This window comes from Myotis yumanensis, unplaced genomic scaffold (genome assembly GCF_028538775.1).
Source record: "Myotis yumanensis isolate MYYU_CA2020_CCGP unplaced genomic scaffold, mMyoYum1.0.hap1 SCAF_2, whole genome shotgun sequence".
NCBI classification, from domain to species: domain Eukaryota; kingdom Metazoa; phylum Chordata; class Mammalia; order Chiroptera; family Vespertilionidae; genus Myotis; species Myotis yumanensis.
This window is the reverse complement of record NW_027223753.1, coordinates 88,312,300-88,336,441: the sequence shown is the minus strand read 5'-3', so window position 1 is coordinate 88,336,441 and position 24,142 is coordinate 88,312,300. Positions and strand designations below refer to the sequence as shown.

Genomic DNA, 24,142 nt, shown 5'->3' with positions numbered 1-24,142 from the left:
AGTGATTAATCACAAAAACAATATGTAATTATATATGTGTTTTCCTATGGTCTTAGGCGACCCCTGTGAAAGGGTCGTTCGACCCCCAAAGGGGTCGCGACCCACAGGTTGAGAACCGCTGCCATAAACTTTATCTTCTATTCTCAACAGGTCTTCACGCCTCTTCAAAGTACAAACACGGTGCAACTTTGCGGTGGCTCTTTCTAAGACCCATCTCTTACTAGTAATCTCTCCTTTTCTCCCCCCTCTCTTCCTACACAAAGTTCTCCTGTTTAGTGCTGAAGAAGGCACACAAACCAACATTTAGGGCCTAACTGATAGGATGGAGGAAGGCACAGCACACATGTGGAACGCCTGGGGGTGGGAGATGGCCGGAAAGAACTTTCCAGAGAAGGCGCATATCTTTCATCAAACCCAAAAGGAATAAGTGTTAGCCAAGTTGGGTGGGGTGAAGGAACTTGGGGTTTTCTAGCATAGGAAATAACAAGCCCAAAGGCAAAAAGGTAAAAAAATTGATGAATTAATAAATAAATATAAATTTGGTTATTTGCAAGTTGTTGGGTCTGATTTTTAACTTTTCTAGTCTTACTTTCATTTCCCAGCTTTAGCATCAACCTCTAGAAAACATAATTATTCTCCCAATAGCCAGGCACTTTTCTAATTTGTTTTCTTCTACACCTGCAATCCTACATTTCCTCTAAGCTGGTCTTCTTAGTATCTTTGAACTAGTGAAAAACCTTAGAAGGCTTACTATATACTATATACAGTGAGGTTGAATGTTTCTCCCACATTAACTAGCTGTTAAAAATGCAGATTATGGGTTCTGCCTCCAAAAAATTTGTTTCAGTATTTCTGGGTAGCTGCTACCTCCCCTTACCCAATTGCAGATTGATTAGATAAAAGTGATCGAAGAACTCTGGGTACAGTAGTTAAGACTTTGAAACCAAACAGAATTGGGTTCCAATTTTGGCTCTGCCACTCACTTGCAATTCCTTTCTTGTAAAATAAAATGAAATATCCATCTTTTAAGGTTTGTTGTGGTGATTTAAAGATACCTGTAAGACACTTAGTACAAGCCTGACATATAGTAAATGCTCAATAAATGTTATTACAATCTATCTCCTTTTATAATCTGCTCTCGTTCTTCCAATCTGCCTTTACCACCCACCACTATAATATATTGTACTTGTTTAGCACTTTAAAATTTATAAAATGCTGTCACTTATATATCATGTGTTTTAATCTCATTAATCTAGTTGAAATAGATAATAAAATACACATTTTCAGATGAGTAAGCTGGGAATCAGAGAATATGGTAGAGTCTCTGAAGATAGCTGTGATGATTCCTTCCCTCCCTGTACACACATGCAACATGCTGCTCCTCCCACCAGGATATGAAATTTGCTCCCCCTCCCCTTGAATTTGGACTGGTCGTGTGACTTGCTATGACCAAAAGAACATGGTGGAAAAAGTGGTGTGCCTTAACACAACTGGCAGTTTCTGCTTTTGCTCTCTTGTCAGGGAGTCCAGACTGTCCTGCTGTAGCGAGGCCATCGTGTAGAGAAGCACTAGAAGTTGAGACATCACCTGTAGAGAGACATTCTGTAGGCACCCTAGCTGTCAGCACCAAGGCACTGCATGTGTGAAAGAGGCCTTCTTGGAGTTTCAGTCCAGTCATCAGCCAGCTGATGCAGACACATGAATTGCAATGAAGCCAGAAAACTGCCCCATCAACCCACAGTATTGTGAGAGATAATATAGTTTTGTTGTTTCAATCCACTAAGTTCTGTGTATACATATTTAAATTATGTCCCCCTCTCAGAGAAAGGATTTAAGCTGGTTTACAATGATCCCTATACTCCCACAAGATGGCACCATAGTTATCGAATAGCAGACCCATGGTCTTTCAACTTCAAGGCTGGCACATATTAACATAGCAAAGCTAATCACCTAACAGGTCTTTCTACTGTACCATGACCATACCACACTTATTTCTCCCTCTTTATTTTCAGACACCTCCCTTCCTGAAATGCTTTTTTTTTTTGTCCTCCCTTCTGCCTATTCAATTTACTAAAATTTCCGTATGTTGTATAGTAAAGAATTTGGCTGATCTTTGTCCCTGGCTCCTGGGAGATAACCTCTAAAGCCTTGAAATTTCCCAAGTAGGAAAGAGAGGGAGGCTGGAGCCAATGATTCAGTCATCCATGTCTGTGTACTGAAACCCTGATAAAAACCTCCTGGACACTGAAGCTGCAGTAAGCTTCCTGGTTGGTACTCATGTATTGATATGCTGCCAGGTAAGGAGTACTGAGGACAAAGAAGCTTCATGTTTGGGGCCCTCCCAGACCTCGCCCTGTGCATCTAGTCATTTGTCTGGTCCTGATTTGTATCCTTTACAATAAATCTGTAATCCTAAGTACATCACTTTCCTGAGTTCAATGAGTCAACCTAGTGACTAATTGAATCCAAGGGGGAGTGGGAACCCCCCAAATTTGTAGAGAGTGTGTCGGTAGCACAGGTGGCCAGAGCTTGTGGAGGAGGATGGTGCCCTTCACCTGCCAGGTCTGAGCTAACTCTTAATCTGTGTCAGAATCATGTGGCAGTTGAACAAACACCAATATGGCACTAACCATCTGCCAAATACTATTGTAAGTGCTGAATTTTTAATTTTTAAAGTTCTTATGGCAGTCCTCTGAAGCAGGGATTATTGTTATCCTTGTCTCACAGGTGAGCAGGGCGGAGGCACAGATAGGTTAAAGGACTGCCCAGCCTTGATCCCTGTGTATGTGTTTAAGTGTAGGTGATGGGTGAGGAGAAAATGAAGGAGATTTGTAGGGAAGGAAAAGAGAAGCCATACTATAGAACAAGCCATATGGGCTTTTCATTTTTTTCATCCAAACACAGTGAACATATATTGAGCATTTTCTATGTGTCAAATGCAGTGCTAGGGGCTGAGATATAACGGTGAGCGTGACTGCTCATGCTTCTACTTCCTGGTGAAGTGTATGGTCCACCGGAGGGGATAATATGAAATCACTCACTGCACAATTACTTTTCTGCAATTCTGTTGCTGATAGCCTGTAGATACATGTTTTAGCCATTTGCATTGCTCCGTACATTATTGGGTTGTGTTGTTTTCTGGGATGATCAGGTCCAGTGTACAGTATGCCTCTACTTTATTCCCTCCCTTCCCAGAAATATTTCAACTGTAGCTCAGATAGGGAGGAGAGTCAGAGAAGGGCCACTTTGGCAGCACTGTTCTGCCTGCACCTCGGCTGGGGTGGGGGCAGCTCTGAGTGTCTCCTTGGTTTCCGAGGCTGAAAAGGTCTTGTATGTTATCTCTTATTGTTTCTGGATTAATGAGACTTTTTTGCATTTTTTAAATAAAACTTTGAGATCACACAGTTGTATACAGAGAGATTTCTTGTACATTTTGCCTAGTTTCCCTCCAATTGTAACAATTTGCAAATGTCGGTATCACAACCAGGATATTGATATTGATACAATCTACCAATCTTACTCAGATTTTCGGTTTTACTTGTGTTTGTATTTAGTGCTGAACAATGTAATCACACGTGTAGGTTTATGTGTTCATCATCACAGTCAAGATATTGAACAGTTTCAAGGATTCCCCCATGGTGCCTTTGTGTAACCACACCTACTTTCCTCTCTGCCCCCTCCCAAACCCTGGCAACCTATATTGTATCCTCCATTTCCAAAATTTTGTCATTTCAAAAATATTACATAAATGTAATCACACACTAAATACTTCTATGGTTTTAAGATTAGCTGTTCTCCTCTTCATAACACTCTATACAACATCATTTTACGGAGATTCTCAATACCAGACCCTATAAACCATAAAATTGTAAAGGGATTTTTTTCAATTATTATACTTGTGAAAATTAAGACACCTAAGTCATGGAAATAATGTGAATTTAGTAGAAGTTCTGACTTCAGGGTTAAATTATTTGCTAATTCTCTATTGAATCTTATGAAAATTAGAAAATAAAAAATATTCAATTAATGCATATTGAGAACTAAATTTGAATTCATTATAGTATAAGCCCATCAAGGATAAGCATAATTGAGGGAGGGGACTCCTAAATTTATTTATTTTTATTAAATGCATTTCATGAGATTTTTTCTAGAACATTTTCTGTATTACCGTTTATCCTTTTTTGTAACATATTTTTGAAGTGGGTTAAAATTATAAATGAAAGAAACTGATGAAAGCGAAAGGAGGGGGAAGATTAGAGGGTCTTTGGGGGTAAAATAGTCAATATTACTCAATATTAATCCCATGAAGTTTTGGAAATGCACCTGGCACTCTAGGCTGGAGAGGTTGTTTGGTGTGAAGTGGAGGCTGTGCATCCCATCGGTGATTTTCTAGGCCAAAGCAACGTTAAAGTCCTGTGTGAAACCTTCCTGCACTGAATTCCGCAGGTCCTCCTGGAGATGCTTCAGGCACAGCTCCGTCACTTGGAGAACATGTGGTATTTTACTGAGAGAGCTACCAAGGAGACAAACTGTGCTCCCTGACAGGGCCAACCAATAGAATGCAGAGTGCTTCACTACACTGATCATTCCTTCAGAAAATTTGACTCAACTGTGCAAAAAGACAAAAACATGAGTTCTTTGATGAATGGCACCTAAGATTCAGACAGATGCGGTACAGCAGTTCTCATGGCGTGGTCTCTGCACCAGATCTCTTGAATCAGAAACTCAAACTGGGCCCAGCAACCTGTGTTTTGAGAAGCTCTGGGTGATTACCATGCATGCTTACGCCTGAGAATTGCTGCATGCGTTAGTGCAATGCCTGTTACCTACTCCCCAAACTTCTGACAATGATAGTTAACTCTAGAGTTCTTTCATCCAAGCAATAGGTCTTGAGTCAAATGCTGAAAACAGGCAGGAACTGCAAGGCTGGTGAAGCCAACCAGAGGGTTAAAAACCTCTAAGGCCCATTAAAATAAGGAGATGAAGGTGTGTGTGTTTGTGTGTATTTTGCAGATCAGGAAAATGGGGCAGTGGAGGAAGAATAACTTATATTACCCGAAGAGGCTAGTTCATGGACTGCACCAATGAAACGTTGGAATTTGTAATCAAATGGCTGGAAGTTTGTGGTACTGGTCAGAGCAAGCCTGTGGCCTTATTGTTTAGAGTTATGTCTTGTCCAATTAGTTGTGTGGCTACTTTATTTCAAGCTTAACTTGGACGGACAGGCCTGCCAGGCACAAATTTCTCAGATGATGTTAGAGAGGACAAAAATTATCCACTGCAAGACTGTGAGGACAGATGACACCCAGCAGGAATGGAAAGCCAAATCTGCAGAATCCATAATACAATTGGCTAGCCCTAGGGGCCCAGCCTCTTTGAAGCGGAAGCGACAGCACGAATAAGCCATCAAATCAACTCACCAAGCTGGAAAAGATGCAAAGCTTTTATTCTCCCCACAAAGAAATTAAAGTTTAAAAGATTAAAACATTCCTAAAAGAACAGTGCTAATAGGAACAGAAATCCTTGAGACACAATAGCAAAAATTGCTAACATCTCAAAATCTCCTGACTTCCTGTCTTCTTTTTTTTCCCCCTCAGAAGTGAAAGATGAGTTTCACTAGATTAGGTAGCAGTTGGAATGAGTTTTATTCACCAGCAGTATGGGGAATAAAGGCAGAGCCTGCAGGAATGTGGGCTCCAGCAACAAGTAATCATTATTGCAAAATCAAATTCCCCATCTCATCTCTGATATGCCTGTATGTAACCCTAGAGCTGGGCTTCACAGTATTATAAATCCAGCATATAAGGCATGGAGCAGTGGGATATAGAGCCCCTCGTGTATCTAAAAGTTCTGCCCTGGCAAGAGAGATATATGATGGCAACTTTCTCCCCATTGCTTTTGCAATAAAATTCACCTAGAGCTCCAGGAAGAGTTGGGAATGTAATTCAGCTCCCATAAATCAAGACTAAAATTAAGATGGCCAGATATGTAGCAGCCTGCTCAGGTGTATGGAGAATTTGAAACGTAGTGGCCTGGTAATGGGTAGGAGCAGATTATCTAATTAGGAAGAGAAAGAAGAAATACTGCTCTCTGGGGTAAAAAGCTAAATGCTTTAATCCAGCAGTTCTCAACCTGTGGGTCGCGACCCTTTTAGGGGTCGAACAACTCTTTCACAGGGGTCGCCTAAGACCATCGGAAAACACATATATAATTACATATTGTTTTTGTGATTAATCACTATGCTTTAATTATGTTCAATTTGTAACAATGAAAATACATCCTTCATATCAGATATTTACATTACAATTCATAACAGTAGCAAAATTACACTTATGAAGTAGCAATGAAAATGATTTTATGGTTGGGGGTCACCACAACATGAGGAACTGTATTAAAGGGTCGCGGCATTAGGAAGGTTGAGAACCACTGCTTTACTCCATTAGACATCTCTGCCAAAGCTAGAGTAATATTAAAGTTCATGTAACATCTAATTTTTTTCAAAGAAATAAAGTGAAATGTTAGCAAAAATACATAAATGAAAAAGCTGTACTTAACAGTAACTCTAATTTGGCTAATTACCACTTACACAATTACAATTTTAACACAATTTACAATTCTAAATTGACTACTTGTCAATAAACAAATTACTTGTGTAATTAACCTTTGGTGTGATGTACATGTACATATGTACCTGATTATAAGAGTTTTATTCTTTCCTAACAACACACCTTGAAACTATTCTGGAAGGACTTTCAGCAGGGCTCTCAGTGATGCGCTAGCCATGGTGTTCTTCCCATTTATTCCATTACCGCTTCCCTGCTTTATCCCAGCAGGAGACCTAACATGCCTCTTTACTAGCTTCAGGTATGACTGGGTGGAGCCAATGGAGGACCTATATTTAACAGGAAGTAAAAGTGAGAATGTTCACATGACTGTTAAAAATCTCAGTGCGATGGAGCTGAATCTGCATGGAGATAGGGCAGTTTAAACTGGAAATCAGGTCATGTAGGGATGATTATGTCATTCTTGAAGTTATGTCACTTTTTTTACCGTACTGTGACAGTAGCTACTTGAGATTTACAACCACAGAATTCCACAAAGTACTTAACATCTTAGATGCTTTGGGTATAACTGTGCCTAAAGACAAATGGCCTTTTGATATTGCCTGCAGTTCTATTATTTCTATTTGTTCTAAAACCAGTATTTAAGTAAGAAAAATTTATGGATCTTTTCTTATTTGGGATCTCTTGTCTGTTCTTGAAAGTTTCATGTGGAAGAGGGAGGTAAGGCCAACAAGTGCCTAGTCAGGGCAGTCAAATCAACCCTAGGGCATAACATGGTGACAGATTATGTGCTCTAACTATGAAATTGCACGATTCTCATTCACTCCAGCCATGGCCTAATTGAGATGTTAGTTAGCATGTGGGTTAGTGTCTTCCCCCGCCTCCCCGCCCCACCCCGATTTCCTAAATTAACATGAGGTAATAAGATTATTGTCAAGTGTCTGGTATAGGGCCCATATCATAGAACACACTCAGTAAATGGCACCTGATTATATTTATTTACTTTCTTTTCTATTTTTAAAAATATATATTTTATTGATTTTTTTTTTACAGAGAGGAAGAGAGAGGGATAGAGAGTTAGAAACATCGATGAGAGAGGAACATCGATCAGCTGCCTCCTGCACACCCCCCACCAGGGATGTGTCCGCAACCAAGGTACATGCCCTTGGCCAGAATCAAACTTGGGACCTTTCAGTCCGCAGGCTGACGCTCTATCCACTGAGCCAAACCGGTTAGGGCTATTTATTTACTTTCAAAGAATGTTGAGTAGCTGGTAATCTTGCAAAGAATGCTTTACATGCCACTTTAATTAGAAATTTGTTCTCAGACTACTGGATTGTAAACTCTCTGAAGGCAAAGATGTAGTAGTGTTATTTCCAGGGCCTAGCACAGTGTCTGGTACATAGTAGGTGCTAAATAAATATTTGAGGTATTACTGAATGATCAGTGCCGCAGGCTTTTGGGAATTATAGAAAGAAAATGCTTAGAAAAGGGCATCTACTTTGTAGAAGGAATAACATGGACAAAGATGGCCCCACTTTGTTTCAAAGGAGTGTCACTGATATTTTAGAAAAGAAGAAAAATACAATGGTCCATTTTTCAACAGCTTGAAAGATGTGAGGACCAGAGATTTTAAAACTGGTAAGCAAATTGACGAATTAATGCTTTAGCAAAATCCGCAAGATACTCGGCCAAGTTGTCTTATCTTAGATAGGCTTACACTGAGCAAGTGCCTCGGGGATGATAGGTGGGAAAAAAACTAAAGATTTAGTTTAAGAATTTGACCTTAAAAAATCGATCCTTTATTGATCACTTTCTGTGTGGTTGGTATTGCACTAGGTAATGCTTATACACTACCATTGCAAATTAAAAAACCATAAAATCAGTCATCTTTATTTCTTTTTCTTAAGCGGAATTTCATGTGCATTGACTTATCCAACATCTCATAATACTTGGTGAGGTTGAGGTATTTGACTCCACTCCTTTTTAAAAACACTGCTTTTGTGCTATAATTCACATATTATAAACATTTACCCATTTAAAGTGTACAAGTCAGTAGGTTTTAGTACATTGAGTTGTGTAACCATCTCATTTATTCTTGAAGATACACACACACATTTTATTCAATGTCTAGGCAGCTTTTTTCTAAAGTTGGTTAAAAATTACCTTCACAAATTGATTAAGCAGAACTTCACTGGTACACCAATAAAGTGGATTACAGGTTAAGTTTGAGTCAGACACTTGTCTCAATCCCAGCCCCTTGATACTGGTTGTGTGACCTTAGGCAATTTTCATTATCTGCAAAAAGGGGATAAAATCAGTGAATTCACGTAAAATGCTGCCTGATACATACTACATGCCAATAAATGTTAGCTATTATTGTTATTAAAAATGCATATTAACAGATATTCCTGGAAACTGAATATTGCGGGATCCTGAAATAACTTCTGAATCATGAAAATTGTAGTCAGTGAAAAGTATTTATTTTATTGTATTCTAATTCTTTGCAAATTAATAATCCATGGAAATGTTAACAATGTACTAATAAAAATTATTTTACAAGTTGATTATTTGGCATTCAGAGGCATTTTCCCAAACACTATTTACTGGGATGGAGCCAGCTAGCTGCCTACTCAGTGTCCCTTTTTTCCTTCTTCCTTATTGGCAAAGCACAGGCTTGATCTGAATGGCCGGGTGGGGGGTAAAGGACTACATTTCTAGACTCTGTCCCCGCAGGGATGCCAGAGATATAGATACTGCTGAATAGGACTTCCAGGACTCAGTTTCGAGGAGTCTTTTTGTCCTTCTCTTCCTCTTTCTCTGGGTCTTGATTGTTATGCCCAGATTTCAAGATTCCCAAGAAGCCACCAGGGAGCCATCCAATCCGATGCAAAAGCAAAGAGTCTTTTATTTTAAGCCCGGGCTTAGCTCCTCTACCTTCCTTACTGACGCAGCAGCAGGTGGCAAAGAGAGAGCAGTCTGCTCGAACCAGGGGTTTCATAGAGGGTTGGAGTAGGGGCGGGAGAGGGGGCTGTGCCCCCCGCCGATTGGCCAGGTGCGAGCTGGTGACCCATTACACAGGATGTGGTCATAGCGATGGCGTGCACTTCCCTTGATTACCATTGGTTAGTCCAGAGAAATGGTGGGTGTGGCTAGCAGAGGCTCCTTCCGAGGGGGAAGGAGCCTTCGCTGAGCACATGGTTCCATACAAAATGGAGGTCCCTTAATGGATGGGAAGCCAGCCACTCGGCTCCCATGCAAGGCCTGCCGCCGTGGGCGTCACCGGGAGGCGGGCCGCCCACCACCCCACCTGGCCCTTGGGTCGCCCACTGCTCGGCCCGAAAGTGACTCGGAGGCCGAGGAGGGCGGCCCGGGTCCTTCTGGGCGTCCGCGGGCCTGCGCCTATCTGGTCAGGCGCTGCCTCGGCCATGGCTGCCCGTCATCCTCCCTGCCGGATGCCTGCGGGGCCACGTGCCCCGCCGGCCCTTTCATTGATTATGGACTTGTCGAGAGCTCTGATAGCCATCTTGGACCATAAGTTAAACTCGTGAAAGAACACTACTTGTTCAGTATGAAGAAAGATGGGAGCTGGCGGTGGAATGACAACTGTGGACTGTCTTATGCTCATTTACATGACAGAAAAACAACCTGCTTTGAAGTTATTTGGTTTTTGTGCTCTACGCAGCTGTCCCTAATTTCAATTCACACGTTTACTTTTCTTGGTCAGCTCAAAATGGACTTTAAAGAATACTACATTCTTTCAACAAGCACGCATTGAGCATCTGCTGTGTGCCAGTCACTGTTTTGAGCGCTGGATATGCAAAGAAAAAAGGAATCTCTGCTTTCAGGGAATTAACAGTTTGGTGGAAGAGACATATAACAAAAAATAGTACAATGCCATCAGTGCCAGAAACAAGGGCAGGCAGAGATGGGTCGATGGGTCTGTAGACTTGACTTTCAGGAAAACATGAGCAAGCTGAATACTGATGAGGCCATCAAGTGAAAAGCAAAGGGCATTCCAGGCAGAGAGGTACCTGACAGAAATGAGCATAATGCACAGGAGCATTTCTATGAGAAATGAATTGTTTCGATTTAGACACTGAGAACAGTATCTAACCTTTGCAGGAGCTGGGACTTCATATTTATGACACCCACTCATTCAGTAAGATCTAAGTTGCTAGAAGGAAGTCTTGGCCCATAGTAACACTGGGTAACATCTGTTGAAACAATGCTGTGCACTTCAATAAGAACTGGTTAACAGATGTAAGGATTCAGAGGGTTAAGACTCACAAGGTAGACGTAGGAAGAAGGGACATTTGGCAAAGAAATTAAGAGGTGTCCTCCTTTCCTTTCCTCACAGCAGACTTAAACTGAAGGAAAAAAAAATGAAATGGTTGGGATGGGAAGGCTGGGTAGCTCATCTCTTGTCTACCCTGTCTGTCCTGTAGTCCAGGGGGAGAAGAGCAGTGTGAGGACAGGAATAATTCATAGCAGTGAGGCATAATGTGAATGCTGTCTATTTCCTATCCTGCTCTTTCTACCTGACCTTTGAATTCATATACTAGTACTTAGATTCAGCATCAAAACCAAAAATTAACTAGCATTAAAAAGTAAAGTGCTAGAAGACTCAATTTTTCCTCTTATTTGGAAATATAAGTTCTTTAGTTCTCAATAAATGATTACTTATTTAGTCAGCCAGTAAGTTATACATTGTATAGATTTGTTAAATAAAGTGTCTCTTTGTTCTTTACATATTGCTTCAACAGCAGCCTTTCTATGAAAGCTGGCTTTTAATTTTAATCTAGTAGTTATCTAGCCCCAAATTAGTGGGGTAGCAGGAATTTCCCATCTCTTTTTATCTACTGCATATTCCACTAAGCTCAACAACAACAAAAGAACCATTAACTCAAGAGAATGCATCTTATTCCAGCTCCCTCTAGGGCACTCAGTAGTTAGTTTCACTTCAATGAGTAATGATGACGGAAAAGAAAGAAACAAACAAAAAAGATTTTTTTCAACACATTTACTGGTTCGCATAAATATTTGAAAACAAACACATCTGTCTTCCCTTTCTCTATCCTTGGCACAATTTATTATAGATCTTAATAAACAAACAATGGTAAATATTCATAAGGGAAAAATGCATTTTAAAATATGAAAGACAGGTCAATAAATAGCCAAATAGGTAAATCATTAAAAGGACTAATGTTTTTTAAAATTAAGCCACTGATTTGCAACTTTTATTAAAATAAATTTCATCTATAAAAACAAATTAATTTATAGCTTGATCTTAACTCAAGTTTTGATAGCAGTTGAATTTTTACATTAAAAAATTGCAAAATTTCAACTAAAGAAAAAATAAAACATTCAGACATGTTTATACTTTAAAAATTCTATCAACTTCAGCAAATAAAAATGACTGCATATCAATTTACATTAGCCCTCTGGTCCAGAATACACTTTCCATGTAAAATATTTTTAATATTTCTTCTGCACGGCATGGGTAGCTTCTAGTGGGAATTTGTATACAGTCTGTTCTTGATGAAGACAACACTAGACAGATGTTGCCTGATGCCTGGATAATGCTGAATGTGACAAAACCAGCGAGATACATTAAGATATTTCTCCTTTTCTTGAACTGTCAGGTCAACCTAAGTAGAGATTAAAAACACACACACAACACAGGCATTACATAAGCACAACTATTAATATCATCCGAGTAGAAGATAGAAATTGGGGGGAAAAACCAGTTCTCAAACCAACATGTAGGAATGAAAAATTTTAGCCACTTAGAAGAGCTATCCATTTGTTTAATGCTTTTATGTTCAATTCAAAACCAGATATGCTAAGGAGATCTCGAGAAAAATGAATGAATGAATGAATGAATGAATGGATCTTTTGCTTAGCGCATTAGTGTATAATAGGGATTTTCAATTGGTGTGTTACAAGAGGCACAACTGGTGTGCTGCAAGAATTTTTTTATATGTTTTTATTGATTTGAGAGAGAGAGAGAAAGGGAGAGAGAGAAACATCGATTCTGCCTCCAGTGTGCCCCTACTAGGTCTCAATCCCATGACCTAAACATGTGCCCTTACCAGAAATTGAACTGGTGACCTTTTGGTACATGGGAGGACACGAATTTTCAATAAATGCCAATTTTACATTAACCCAGGATCTGGAAGCCCAAAGAGTTTGTTTTTTACTTTATTAGAAAGGAAAATAGGAGAAAAAAAGAGAATAGCTTCTAAGAGACTAAGATATGGTTCATTCTCTAATATTTTTCAGCACACCTCAAAGAAAAAAAAAGTTTATTGGCATCCAACAACTTAACAAGGGAATACTAAGTAAACTCATTACATAGATGATTGATAGATAGATAGATAGATAGATAGATAGATCGCTGGCTATAGATGGTTGGTGTATACATATGTGGACTACTGGTTCCTTTTTACTAAACTCTGGGGATAAAATTTCACTAAAGAAGACAATGACCCACTTAATTTTAAGTGATCACTACTTACTACAAAGAAGGAAGAGCTATTTCCAGTGACAAGTGCCTCAGATGGACAATAGACCTTCTAAATTCTGTTTGCAATAAAGCTGAACTCTATCTTTAGTGGATATAGCAGGTCACTGAATTTACTATCAAGCTGTAAGAATGCCCAGAGATTTGGCTGGAGACAGATGCAATAATAACAGCTCATGACAATCATTTCACTGGGCTAAAAATCCAAAGTAGGGGACTTACAGAGTTTTCTCTAAGACAAATCTTAGACTGGAATCATGACGAGTTGTCAAGTAAAGAGGAAGCCAATAGGGCAATAACTCACAGCCATGACCCATGTAAAAGTAGTGCAGTTAAATCTGCTGTTGTTAATTCAGCATTCATTTAACAGATATTGTACGTCTCCATAAAAATGACATGGATGCTTAAACAAAGAATAATACCTCAGTCTCCCTTCTGCGGTTCAAACCCATTAGTAGTCTGCATGTTGGAAGGTACTTTTAGTGAGATGGACGTCCCATGTTTGCTCAGAATTTAGCATATACATACTTGTGCTTACAGGAAAATATTCTGTTAAGTTACTGGGTCAAAATAACTGAAGGATAAATCACTCTAGTATGCAATTATTAATACTGAATACAAAATAATATTAGCAATAAAAGGACAGACACACAGTATTTTCTCAATAAGTGTTTCAGCAAAATGCTATTTCCATTTTATGTTTATTACAAGGCAATTTAATAAGAAAAATTGATGCAAGTTATCCTGCCTTCCTTTTTGCCATTATGACATCAGGATACTATTGTTAACATTATCTTTGGTGGGCTCATCTATCTGTTGGCCCAGTTTACTTAAATTATTAGCAGTGAGAGTTTCACTGCTTCTGTTACATAAGAATTTAAGTTTGGGTTTAAGTCCCACATACAAGCTGCTATAGCAAATTATAAAAATACTAGAGGCCCAATGCATGAAATTCGTGCACTTGCGGGGGGGGGGGGGGGGGGTGTCCCTCAGCCCGGCCTGTGCCCTCTTGCAGTCCAGGAGCCCTCGGGGGATGTCTGACTGCCAGCTTCCCGCCACCACTGCTGCACTTGCTAGCCATGAGCCTGGCTTCTGGCTGAGCGGTGCTCCCCCTGTGGGAGCACACTGACCACCAGGGAGCCGCTCCTGTGCTGAGTGTCTACCCCCTGGTGGTCAGTGTGTGTCATAGCGACAGATTGTCCCGCCATTCGGCCGATTTGCATATTAGCCTTTTATTATATAGGATACTCATCTTGTTTCAGGGGGTATAAGGTTGCATCTAGTTATCAGACATATGCTACTATAACTGTTCCACCTACAATTTAGTAATCCATGGCATAGAGATAAAAAAAATTAACACATTTGTCAAAAAAAAAATGGTCAAGAATGTCTTTTTTATGCAAAAGGTACTTTTTATTAAACGAGATGTCATGCTTTCACATGTAGAAATTATGTTATTCTTGTCTGGTGTGCTGTACACAGGAAACGCTTAAACACACATTGTGGAATAAACTAAATATCCATCTATATTTCAAAAGGTAAAACATTTTATAAAAAAACTTTTTGGTTCTTTTTCTAACTCTTTACTATATCTAAACTTCACCACTGATTTAGAAGAAAATATAAACATAGCTGCAAATCGAATAGGAAATGGGGGCGAGTTCTCTTAAATAAATATATAAAATTCAAAATCAACTCCAGCAAACCTCTTTACTGATCGTTAAAGTAAACAGAAAAACAAGTTTTACTCCGAGTTGGTTTCATGATCATTCAAATCTGACCACTTTCTTGAAAGTTAGTCTCTCCAGAACTCTTTCTTTTTAAAGTCTCCACTTGGCCATTTTGTGAGATGTTATTTTTCAGAATGACTTAAATTGCACTAAGAAGAAAGCAATTCCAAACAATTAAGTACAACTGCTCGTTGATCTATATTCAAGTTGCTCATGCAGACTTTGAAACGGTTAAGAGGGCAATGTATTTTCACTATTTACATTTCGGAGCAGCAGCGTCTGCTCTCAGAGGACTAGCATATGCTGCTACTAGGCTCATTATTTAAAACAATAACAAGCTATACCACAGCAAAATCAATATTTTTCAACTTAAAACTTTCATATTTAGAGTCTCTAGTGTAAGGATTATAACAGACCCACAGTATAAAATTATTTTTATTCCAAGACCTTCTTAAACTTTGTCTAACATTTTATTCTAATGATTTTAAACCAGATGATCTATTTTAGAGAATGTAAATGTGTTCATTTTCCCTCAGAAAACTTTGCTAGAAATACGGAGCTCTCCTAGAATGATCAAGTCACCACTTAACCTCCTTTTGGTTTAAACTTTGGAGCTTGACCTTGAGTCTGAGAAAATTATGACTGACCTCAATGTGCTACTTTTTCAGTGAACTATATACTTTTGAACTTAGTATAAATAAACAGATTCTCTGCATGAAACTTCGTTTTCTTAGAACGTTTGGGTCCCCACCCCCACTCTCTACAACAGGAAACACAATGCAATTGTTCTAGTTACTACTTCCTGCCTCTTGTTGGTCTACATGCCAGTGTGTCTACAGTGATGCTTGGCTCTCCCTTCTTAGCCATTCCTTTTTTATTTCTATTGGCACTCTATAACTAGTTTGAACTTTAAAGCCAAACAGATAATATTCTTAGTCATTAATTTTCCATGAAGACATGTGAGAAACACTTGAAGGGACCCATTCAAGATCAGGGAGAAATGCTGGTTTGCTACCTTTCCAACTGGCACCCTGCTGCCTTTGAGACATGCTTTATGGCCAGCAGTCCTGGACTGCTCTGCAGCTATTTCTTTTACTTTTCCTTTCTTTCTAAAAGAACAGCATATCTCCATCGGTGTTCCGAACTTCAAAACAAATGGATTTTAGTAGATAATAATCTTATACTCAAGCAGCACATAATGTTACAAAGGATTATAATAATCTTGAGAAACAGTCTGCTCATAGGGACTGCTATCTACTAGTGAAATCAGTTTAAGAAAGCAATGAGTCACTGGTGTGATAATAAACAGCCACACTAACTGGCAGTTTAACAAAGGAAGAACAACGTATTATTCCTCAAAGGGAATTTAGATAGATCAGATCTTAGAATTAGAGTAAGTCGGCCACAACTAAAATTGGGCTCACAGTGAAACAAAATACAGTAAGATTATTTGAAGACTTGAAGGTTTCCTGACTGCTGTTTTGTACACAGCATTGATTACATTTTAAGTATTTAATAACATGAACAAACAAATGAAAGAATGAGGGCAAAACTAAGTATACTGCCAAAACAGAGCATGGGAAACTGTCTGATGAATTTGAGCAGGTAGCCAATCTGAACTTTACATCTACTCTGCCTGAATTTAATATCTAGTAATCATTTTTTTCCTCATCTGGGTATATTTACACCTAACTCAACAGGATGTCAGTTAACACCGCAGTGCAATTCTGTCACAGTACAGGTTTTAGTCTGTGAGGCCTGTTCCTTGAGAAAGTATTTATTTCTCCCATGTACTTTGTCTGTACTTGGACCAGGCTGGGAGAGATGGTTTGGTTATGAACTCATTTTATGAACACAAAAGGATGGTTAACTTAGATATTATTCCACTCAATTATGTTTTTAAAAAGATAAGCATAATATCCTTAATTGTAATATGTTAGTCACTACATATAAAGAGGATATACATTTCAAAATAAGAACTATAAATAGGTCCAGATCAGTAAGTATTGTCAATGTAACCCTAGTTTTAACATGCAGCATTGAATGAAACACTACTCTGCTTGAAAACCAAATGCCCTGGAAGGCACCTAGATCCATAATTAAATAACTCTGCAGCTGGTGCTACGAATATTTTGCATTATGGAATTATGACCTTGTTCACTCTGCTGGCAAAGAAATTCCACACAAGCTCCCTCCTTCTCAGAGTATTCCTTTCCCTATTGCATGACCTGCGTAAGCCAGAAGAGAGAAAAATGTAAATATACACTTGGTTTGCAAGAGTTATACTTCATTATTTTTTTTAATTACATGGAAGAAACACTGTCCTTCTTAACGAAAGCTTGATGCTAACAAAGCCAGACCTCACGAGGGTCCTGACAGGCCCTTGTTAGCCTGCTGAGAAACATCACATAGGATTTGAGATGGCATCTCTAATATTAACTTTAAAATTAAGTAATGCCATTTAAATATGTATTTATACTGACAGTATGTTTTTACTGTTATATATAAATCATTCTTGTTCCCTTCTATAAGGTAGCTTTGCTCACAGCAGCATAGTCTAACTCAAATCAAGTTATGGACTTCCCCAGGTTGAAAGACTCCTGGGTTTGCACCAGGAGACAGACACCTTAATAGCAAGCTCTCTTTACCTGGAGGCTTTTTACACTTCGAAATGAGATAAAAACAAAACAAAAAAACTACTAACATATTTTGAATCAGAATGAAATAGAAAGAGGCTGGTATGATCAAAGTATTTCATCTCTACATAAACTGCCTTCATTTAAATACTTTAGATTTAATTATATTGAAGTATACAATTCAAACTTATACTTTCACTATAAAGTTATGCAACCTAAAACAGGAAATATAAAGAGATTGCTAAATACTGCTAATTTCAACAAGCATTTAGCTACACAAGGCATTGTTCTAAAAGCTGAAGAGGTACAAAGGGAAATATGAACGATTCTCTTCAATCTCATTTTGCTTTAAACTGAGTCTTACTCCTTTTAAGTGTGGGGAATATTCAACCCGCGTTATTCCTGTTGTACCAGTATAATTACTAATAACCCCAATGTCACTGACAAAAGTGTTGTTTTGGATAATAAAGCATATCGTCATTCTACTTACAAGCAATAGTTAGTCAAACTTAACATAAGCTTTCTAAAACAATAAATATTTCCTTGGAGAGCCAAAAGTATCCAAAGTCAACATATTTTTCTGATAATTTCATGATTCTACATTCTACTTTTCTCTAAATGTCTCTTTAATTGGTCACTTAATATTATGATCAGAAATTAGGACTAGATTCCATTTTCTTATTCACTAATTGTTTGCAAGTAAAACAGTCTTGCTTAGCTGGTGTAACTCAGTAGTTGGGCATCAACCCATGCACCAAGAGGTCACTGGTTCAATTCCTAGTCAGGACACAAGCCCGGTTGTGGGCTTGATCCCCAGGAGGGGGCTCACAGGAGGCAGCCGATCAATGTTTCTCTCTGATCCATGTTTCTCTCCATCCCTCTATATTCCTCTAAAAATCTATTAAAAAAACAGTCTTATCTCTTCAATGAGATTTAAAAAGTTGCTTGAAAATAGTTTTACACTTCTTTTATGTCCCTCCAGTATACAATGGGCACACATAGTAAGCTCTTATTAAGTAAATTTATAATAATTAAGAGTACTATGCTGAACTAAGGATCAGACTAGGCCATTACAATAATAATGTTATAGAACTTAACACAATCACTTAGGGATCTTTGAGAAATAATGCTTCATAAGTCATGTAAACCCAAATGGAGGAATTACAGCTCCGCCAGAAGACGGAGTTTTCCTTGGCCCTTCCAAAACAGAAGCTGTGTCTTTGTATAAAGTACTCAATATTCCTAAGCATTAGTTTCCTTCTCTGTAACAGAAGGACAATTTTTTCCAAGAAGAGTTACAGTAAAAAAATGAAACAAGTCAGAACTGAGATAGCCTGCAAAGTACAAAAAGAAACAGAGAAAAGAGTACTTTAATATGCTTTAGGAGCCCAAGATCAATGTTTCTTACCAGGAAATTAGTGCTAGAACTGAGTGATGCTTGAGAAATACAAATCAATTTGGGAGGAAGATAAAGGTTAGGCCAAGTAGCAAAAGAGAGGAGCAGTGCAAGGACACTGAGCAGAAAGAGCAAAGACTGAGGAGACTCCAGGGAGTACATTATGGCTCAGAGAGGTGTGTGGGGAGAATGATGACAATGAGGTTAGCAAGGGAGGCAGGGCCACATGAAGAAGGGTCTCCTGTCCTAGAGAGTGAAAGAAAGAAAAAGGTATAGTCATGAAAAAAACTGCCCCAGTAACAATAAAGATGGACTGTAAGAGATGTGATTGGTTGCAGGAGGCCATTTCAATAGCTCAGACAGAACATAATAAATTCTAGAACTAGGGAAATGTCATCTAGGATCACAGAAATAGACACATGGGAGAGGCATCCGTGAGGTAGAAACAAGGCCTCACTGATTGAATGCATGAGGTAAAGAATACAGAGAACATGTGAGTTCTTTTTTCCACAAGGGGAAGATGGATGTTGGGAGGAGGTTTTAGATAGAGATGTAAGAAAGTACAAACTCTGAACCCAACTGCCTGGTTTCCAGATCTGGTTTTGCCATTCACTTGGGTGATCTCAAAGAAGACATTAGACCTCTCTCTGCCTCAGTTACTTCATCTGTAAAATGGGAATGATAATAGTACCTATCTCACAGGGCTGTTATATGGATTAAATGAGTTAACATCTATAAAGCATATAAAACAGTCCCTATATACTTAATGACATATAATTGTTTGTAAATGGGAAACAATGTAAGATGGGAAACAATTTAAAGTAAAGAGACTAACCAGATAGAGGGAAAAACTGAAGATATAAGAAAGAATATAAAATTTGGGACAAGACGCAGAAAAGGGGCAGAAGGTAGAGAGGGAATTGAGGTAAAAGGCCAGTTGAGTGGATTAGCCTAGGAAAACAGCAAGATAATTCTTTTAGTCCAGAAAGAGGAGACAAGATGAATAAGGATGTAAACATAGAAAAGGCTGAAAGGTGAGTGTAGTCAAAGGCTAGCCTCTATTTTCTGAGTAAGGGAGGAAGGCTCTGTGATAATGATTGAAGATGAACGGGGGAAGCGGGAGAGTGGGATTGAGCAAAGGGCTAAAGGTATGAAATTGTGCCTGGGAGGAATAAAAGAGCTGATCAGCATTACAGCCCAGCTGAAACTGAATAGATAAATTTATAGGGATACCAATCTTAGTGTAATTTCTCCAACATAACTCAGCCTGGATATAGTATTGAAGGCATTTATTTAGACTAACCAAGAGTTGGGGATTGACAGGGAAAGGGTGGTAAGTGTACAGAAGCTGAAGATATTGTAATAAAAGGATGGATGTAGTTGAAGTTACACAAAAGGGGATCTAGTTTGGATGGGGAAGAAAGTATATAGGTTAGAAAAAGGGAAGGGGTGACTTCTGATGATGGGATTTAGGGAGTAAGAGATTAAGAGCTAAGTATAGGAGGTCTCACAGAACATGGGGTACTGGAATTAAGATGGAGAGGTGGGGTTCAGGAGATGATGACAATCAAGTCCAAAGGGTGGCAAGAGGAGTAGTTGCAAAGAGGAGCAGAAGCAAGTACAAGAAACAAGCAGATTAAGAAACAGGAAACAACTGTTTGATGGATATACGGAAGGAATATTTGCATAAGGTACCTTGTATAAAAATTATTCCTTTCATTTTTATTTGATAAACTGAAAATTGAAATTTGATTCAAGACAAATAAATATAATCATCTGAACATTATAGGAAAAAAGACAATAACTATTCCAATACTCACTATGAAGCGATGGAGTCCATAGTATAAAACAATATCTGCTAAGGTAAAGTTATATCCTGTAAGATAGACTTTGTCTTCAAGATATGAATTAAGATCCTAGAAAGAAAACAAAATGTTTATTTAAAAAACAGTAATACTAAAGTTAACTACTGTATCATTTGATTTTAAAACATCTAGAAGGCTATTAGAATACACAGTACTGACATTTTAGTTTAATAAACTATCTTTGACATTAAGAGTCAAATTTATTCAGAATCACAAATCAAAATCACCTCATTTTTTAAAAAATAGGGCAAACATTGTTAGTCTTATTTTAAAGAAATAAGAAAACATTAAAAAATGATATTCAAACTGATCATTTCAGATCCCTAGATTTTTTTCGGGGAGTGGGGGTGGATATGCAAAGGAACATTTTGTAAATCACGCTCATGTTAGATTTATTTTTTTCATTAAAATAGAAAAAGCTCTTCGATTTCTAACTCTTTAGAGAATTATAATTTGTTGGTGTGTTGCATTTTTATATATTTTTAAAATTTTAAATGTGGTAGAATACATGTAACGTAAGATTTGCCATCTTAACCATTTTTAGCTGTATAATTCAGTAAGTGTTAAGGGTATTCACACTGTTGTGCAACCAATCTTCAGAATTTTTCACCTTGCCAAACTAAAACTCTATTAAACAACTCCCCATTTCCCTCACACTCCAGGCCGTGACAACGACCATTCGGCTGTTTCTATGAATTTGACTACTTTGGATACTCCATATACATGGAATCATAATTTTGTCATATGCAACTAGCTTATCTCATTTGGCATAATGTATTCAAGGTTGTAGCATATGTCAGAATTCCCTTACTTGTAAAGGCTGAATATTTCTGTGTGTGTGTGTGTATTTATCACGCTTGTTTATTCATCTATCAATGGACATGGGTTGTTTCCACTGCTCAGCTATTGTGAATAATATTGCTATGACATGGGTGTACAGATATCTGAGACCCAGTTTGGGTATATATCTATAAGTGGAATTACTGAATCATATGGTAATTCTATTTTTAATCTTTTGAGGAATCACTATACTGTTATATAACAGCTGTACTATTTTACATTCCCAAAAATGTACAATGTTTCTAACATACTCATTAACCTTGTTATTTTCTGTTTCTTTGGTAGTAGCCAACCTAATGAAGGTGAGAGGATATCATCCTGTGGTTTTGATTTACATTTCACTAGTGATTATTACTGTTAAGCATCTTTTCATATGCTTATTAGTTTTATGTATCTTCTCTAAAGAAATGTCTCTCAGGTCCTTCGTGCATTTTTTATTTGGGTTCTTAGTTTTTTCTTGGTTGGGTTATAAGAGTTCTTTATATATTCTGGATATTAACCCTTTACCAGATATATAATTTGCAAATACTTTCTCCCATTCTATGGGTTGCCTCTTCACTCTGTTGATTATGTCTGTTGATGAACAAAATTTTTACTTTTTTTTGCTGTGCTTTTGGTATCATACCCAAGAAATCATTGTTAAATCAAATGATGTTTTCTTCTAAGAGTTTTATAGTTTTAGATCTACATTTAGGACTTTCCATTTTGAGTTAATTTTTATATATCATGTAAAGGGTCCAACTTCATTCTTTTGCAATTGGATATCTAGTTTTTCTAACACCTTAAAGACTCCAGTTTTAAACACCATTTAAGCAAAAAAGTTTTCTGTCATTTGTTCTCCAGACAATCACCATCAATTTTTAAAAGATTATGTTAAGTATATAAAAAAATAGTTCATTTAAAATCACTCCCTCCCTCCCCCAAAGACTAATAAGCACTGAGCTCCTAAATAATCAATAGGTACTTTTGAAGGAAAAAGTATTTTAAGTACATGTTAAAAAATGATTTTTAAAAATCTTAATAGGTCCTAATCTAAACTGAAATATTGTCTGATAGACCAGCACAAATAAATCAATTTCCTGAGAAAAGAAAAAAAATTTAGATAAAAAAATGTTATATAAGTACTTTTAGTCCTCAAATTTAACAGCACAGAAATTTACACTAAATTACCTTTAAATTAAATAAGACAAAACATTCATATAACTTTACAGAAAGGTTTACAAATAGATTATATGAAATACTATCAGATATTCTCACAGGCTCCTCTAAAGACTAGTTATTAAACATTGCCCAGTAGCCAATAGCATTTATTTTGGGAAAATTCAATAAGCTGTAGAGAACATTTTGTTTTCTTAAATTGCATTCCAAATGCCTGACACATAAGTAGTTCAGTAATCAGTAAATGTTTGCTAAATTAAATTTAATCTCTTTAAATTTGCCCACACCTTCATTTAAAGATAGTAATTTTCAAAATGGTATAAGAATATGCACTGCCAAGGATGATATAGATGAGGGCATAAAGGAAGGTAGACATAAATGAGAAAATAAATTCTGAAGAATCAAAGTAAAATTTGGATAGGAAGGATAAAATATATTAGGAGCTACCACTTAAAATTCTGTAATAATCTGTTGAATGGAAATAGTTTTTCTCCAAACATCTTCAAATGAAAAGTTGATAAAGTATTAAAATAAAATATTTTTTAAAAATGTTTTTATTGATTTTTTTTTTTTAGAGAGAGAGGAAGGGAAAGGGAGAGAAACATCAATTGGTTGCCTCCCACAAGCACCCTGACGAAGGATCGTGCCTGCAACCTGGGCATGTGTCCTGACCAATAATTCAACCAGCGACCTTTCAGTGCACAGGATGACATTCAACCAACTGAACCACACAGGCCAGGGCTCGTTATTTCCCCCCCCTTTTTTTTTTACAAGTCTTTCCAATGCTATCGCCAAACTTTAAAAAAATATTTCCCCATATAGAGTTTCACCTGATTTTTTTTTTCTTCCTAACCACTAATAACACTGATAAAGCAGTATAATAAGCAACTATATATTCTCTATCTAGATTCAGCAAGTGTTAGTGTTCTATAATGTCTGCTTTTTGAAATTACATATTTATCCTAATTATGAGCCATTTTTACTCAGAATCATGGTTTTAGCAATGAAATGCAACTTTAGAGAGTAAGAATCAAACCCTTTTCATAATGCCCTAATAGCAAGAATGTTAGAATAAAAAGATAAATATCTAGTCTAGATGGGCAAAGAATACATATAAGCACATCTTTTAAAATAATGAAAATGCTATAAGCATTATTTTAAAAAAATGCCATAGCATTAACAATTTTAAGAAGAAAAACAAAGTAAACAAAGAAATCACTTTTTGATTTACTTGTTTTGGTAATGAAATTGGGGTGGTGAAGGAAAAAAGGGTAATATCCATGTCAGCAAGGGTTTTGTGGAAGAGGTTACTCTTACATACCGCCAAAACTGCAATAATACACTTTCCTGGAGGGCAAATGAGCTACACAGCCTTAAAAATGCACATAGTCTTGGCTCAGCAATTTCCCCTGTAGGAATTAGCTTAAG

General features: G+C 37.6%; 1 protein-coding gene across 3 annotated transcripts in view; it reads right to left on the bottom strand.

The window, feature by feature from the left end:
* Positions 1-7,544: 7,544 nt before the first annotated feature.
* The window catches only part of EEF1E1 (eukaryotic translation elongation factor 1 epsilon 1), a 32,587-nt gene continuing 15,989 nt past the window's right edge, over positions 7,545-24,142 (bottom strand). Inside the window, exons 3-4 of one of the 3 annotated variants that reach the window (XM_070405761.1) lie at positions 20,672-20,767; positions 7,545-8,861 (exon numbers count right to left, since the gene is read on the bottom strand). In XM_070405761.1, coding sequence (XP_070261862.1) covers positions 8,844-8,861; positions 20,672-20,767 — 114 coding nt within the window. In that variant the 3' untranslated portion in view covers positions 7,545-8,843. Of the gene's footprint in view, positions 8,862-11,571; positions 12,215-14,258; positions 17,048-20,671; positions 20,768-24,142 lie in introns of those variants that run through there. The other 2 variants (XM_070405760.1, XM_070405762.1) reach the window with 2 other exon arrangements.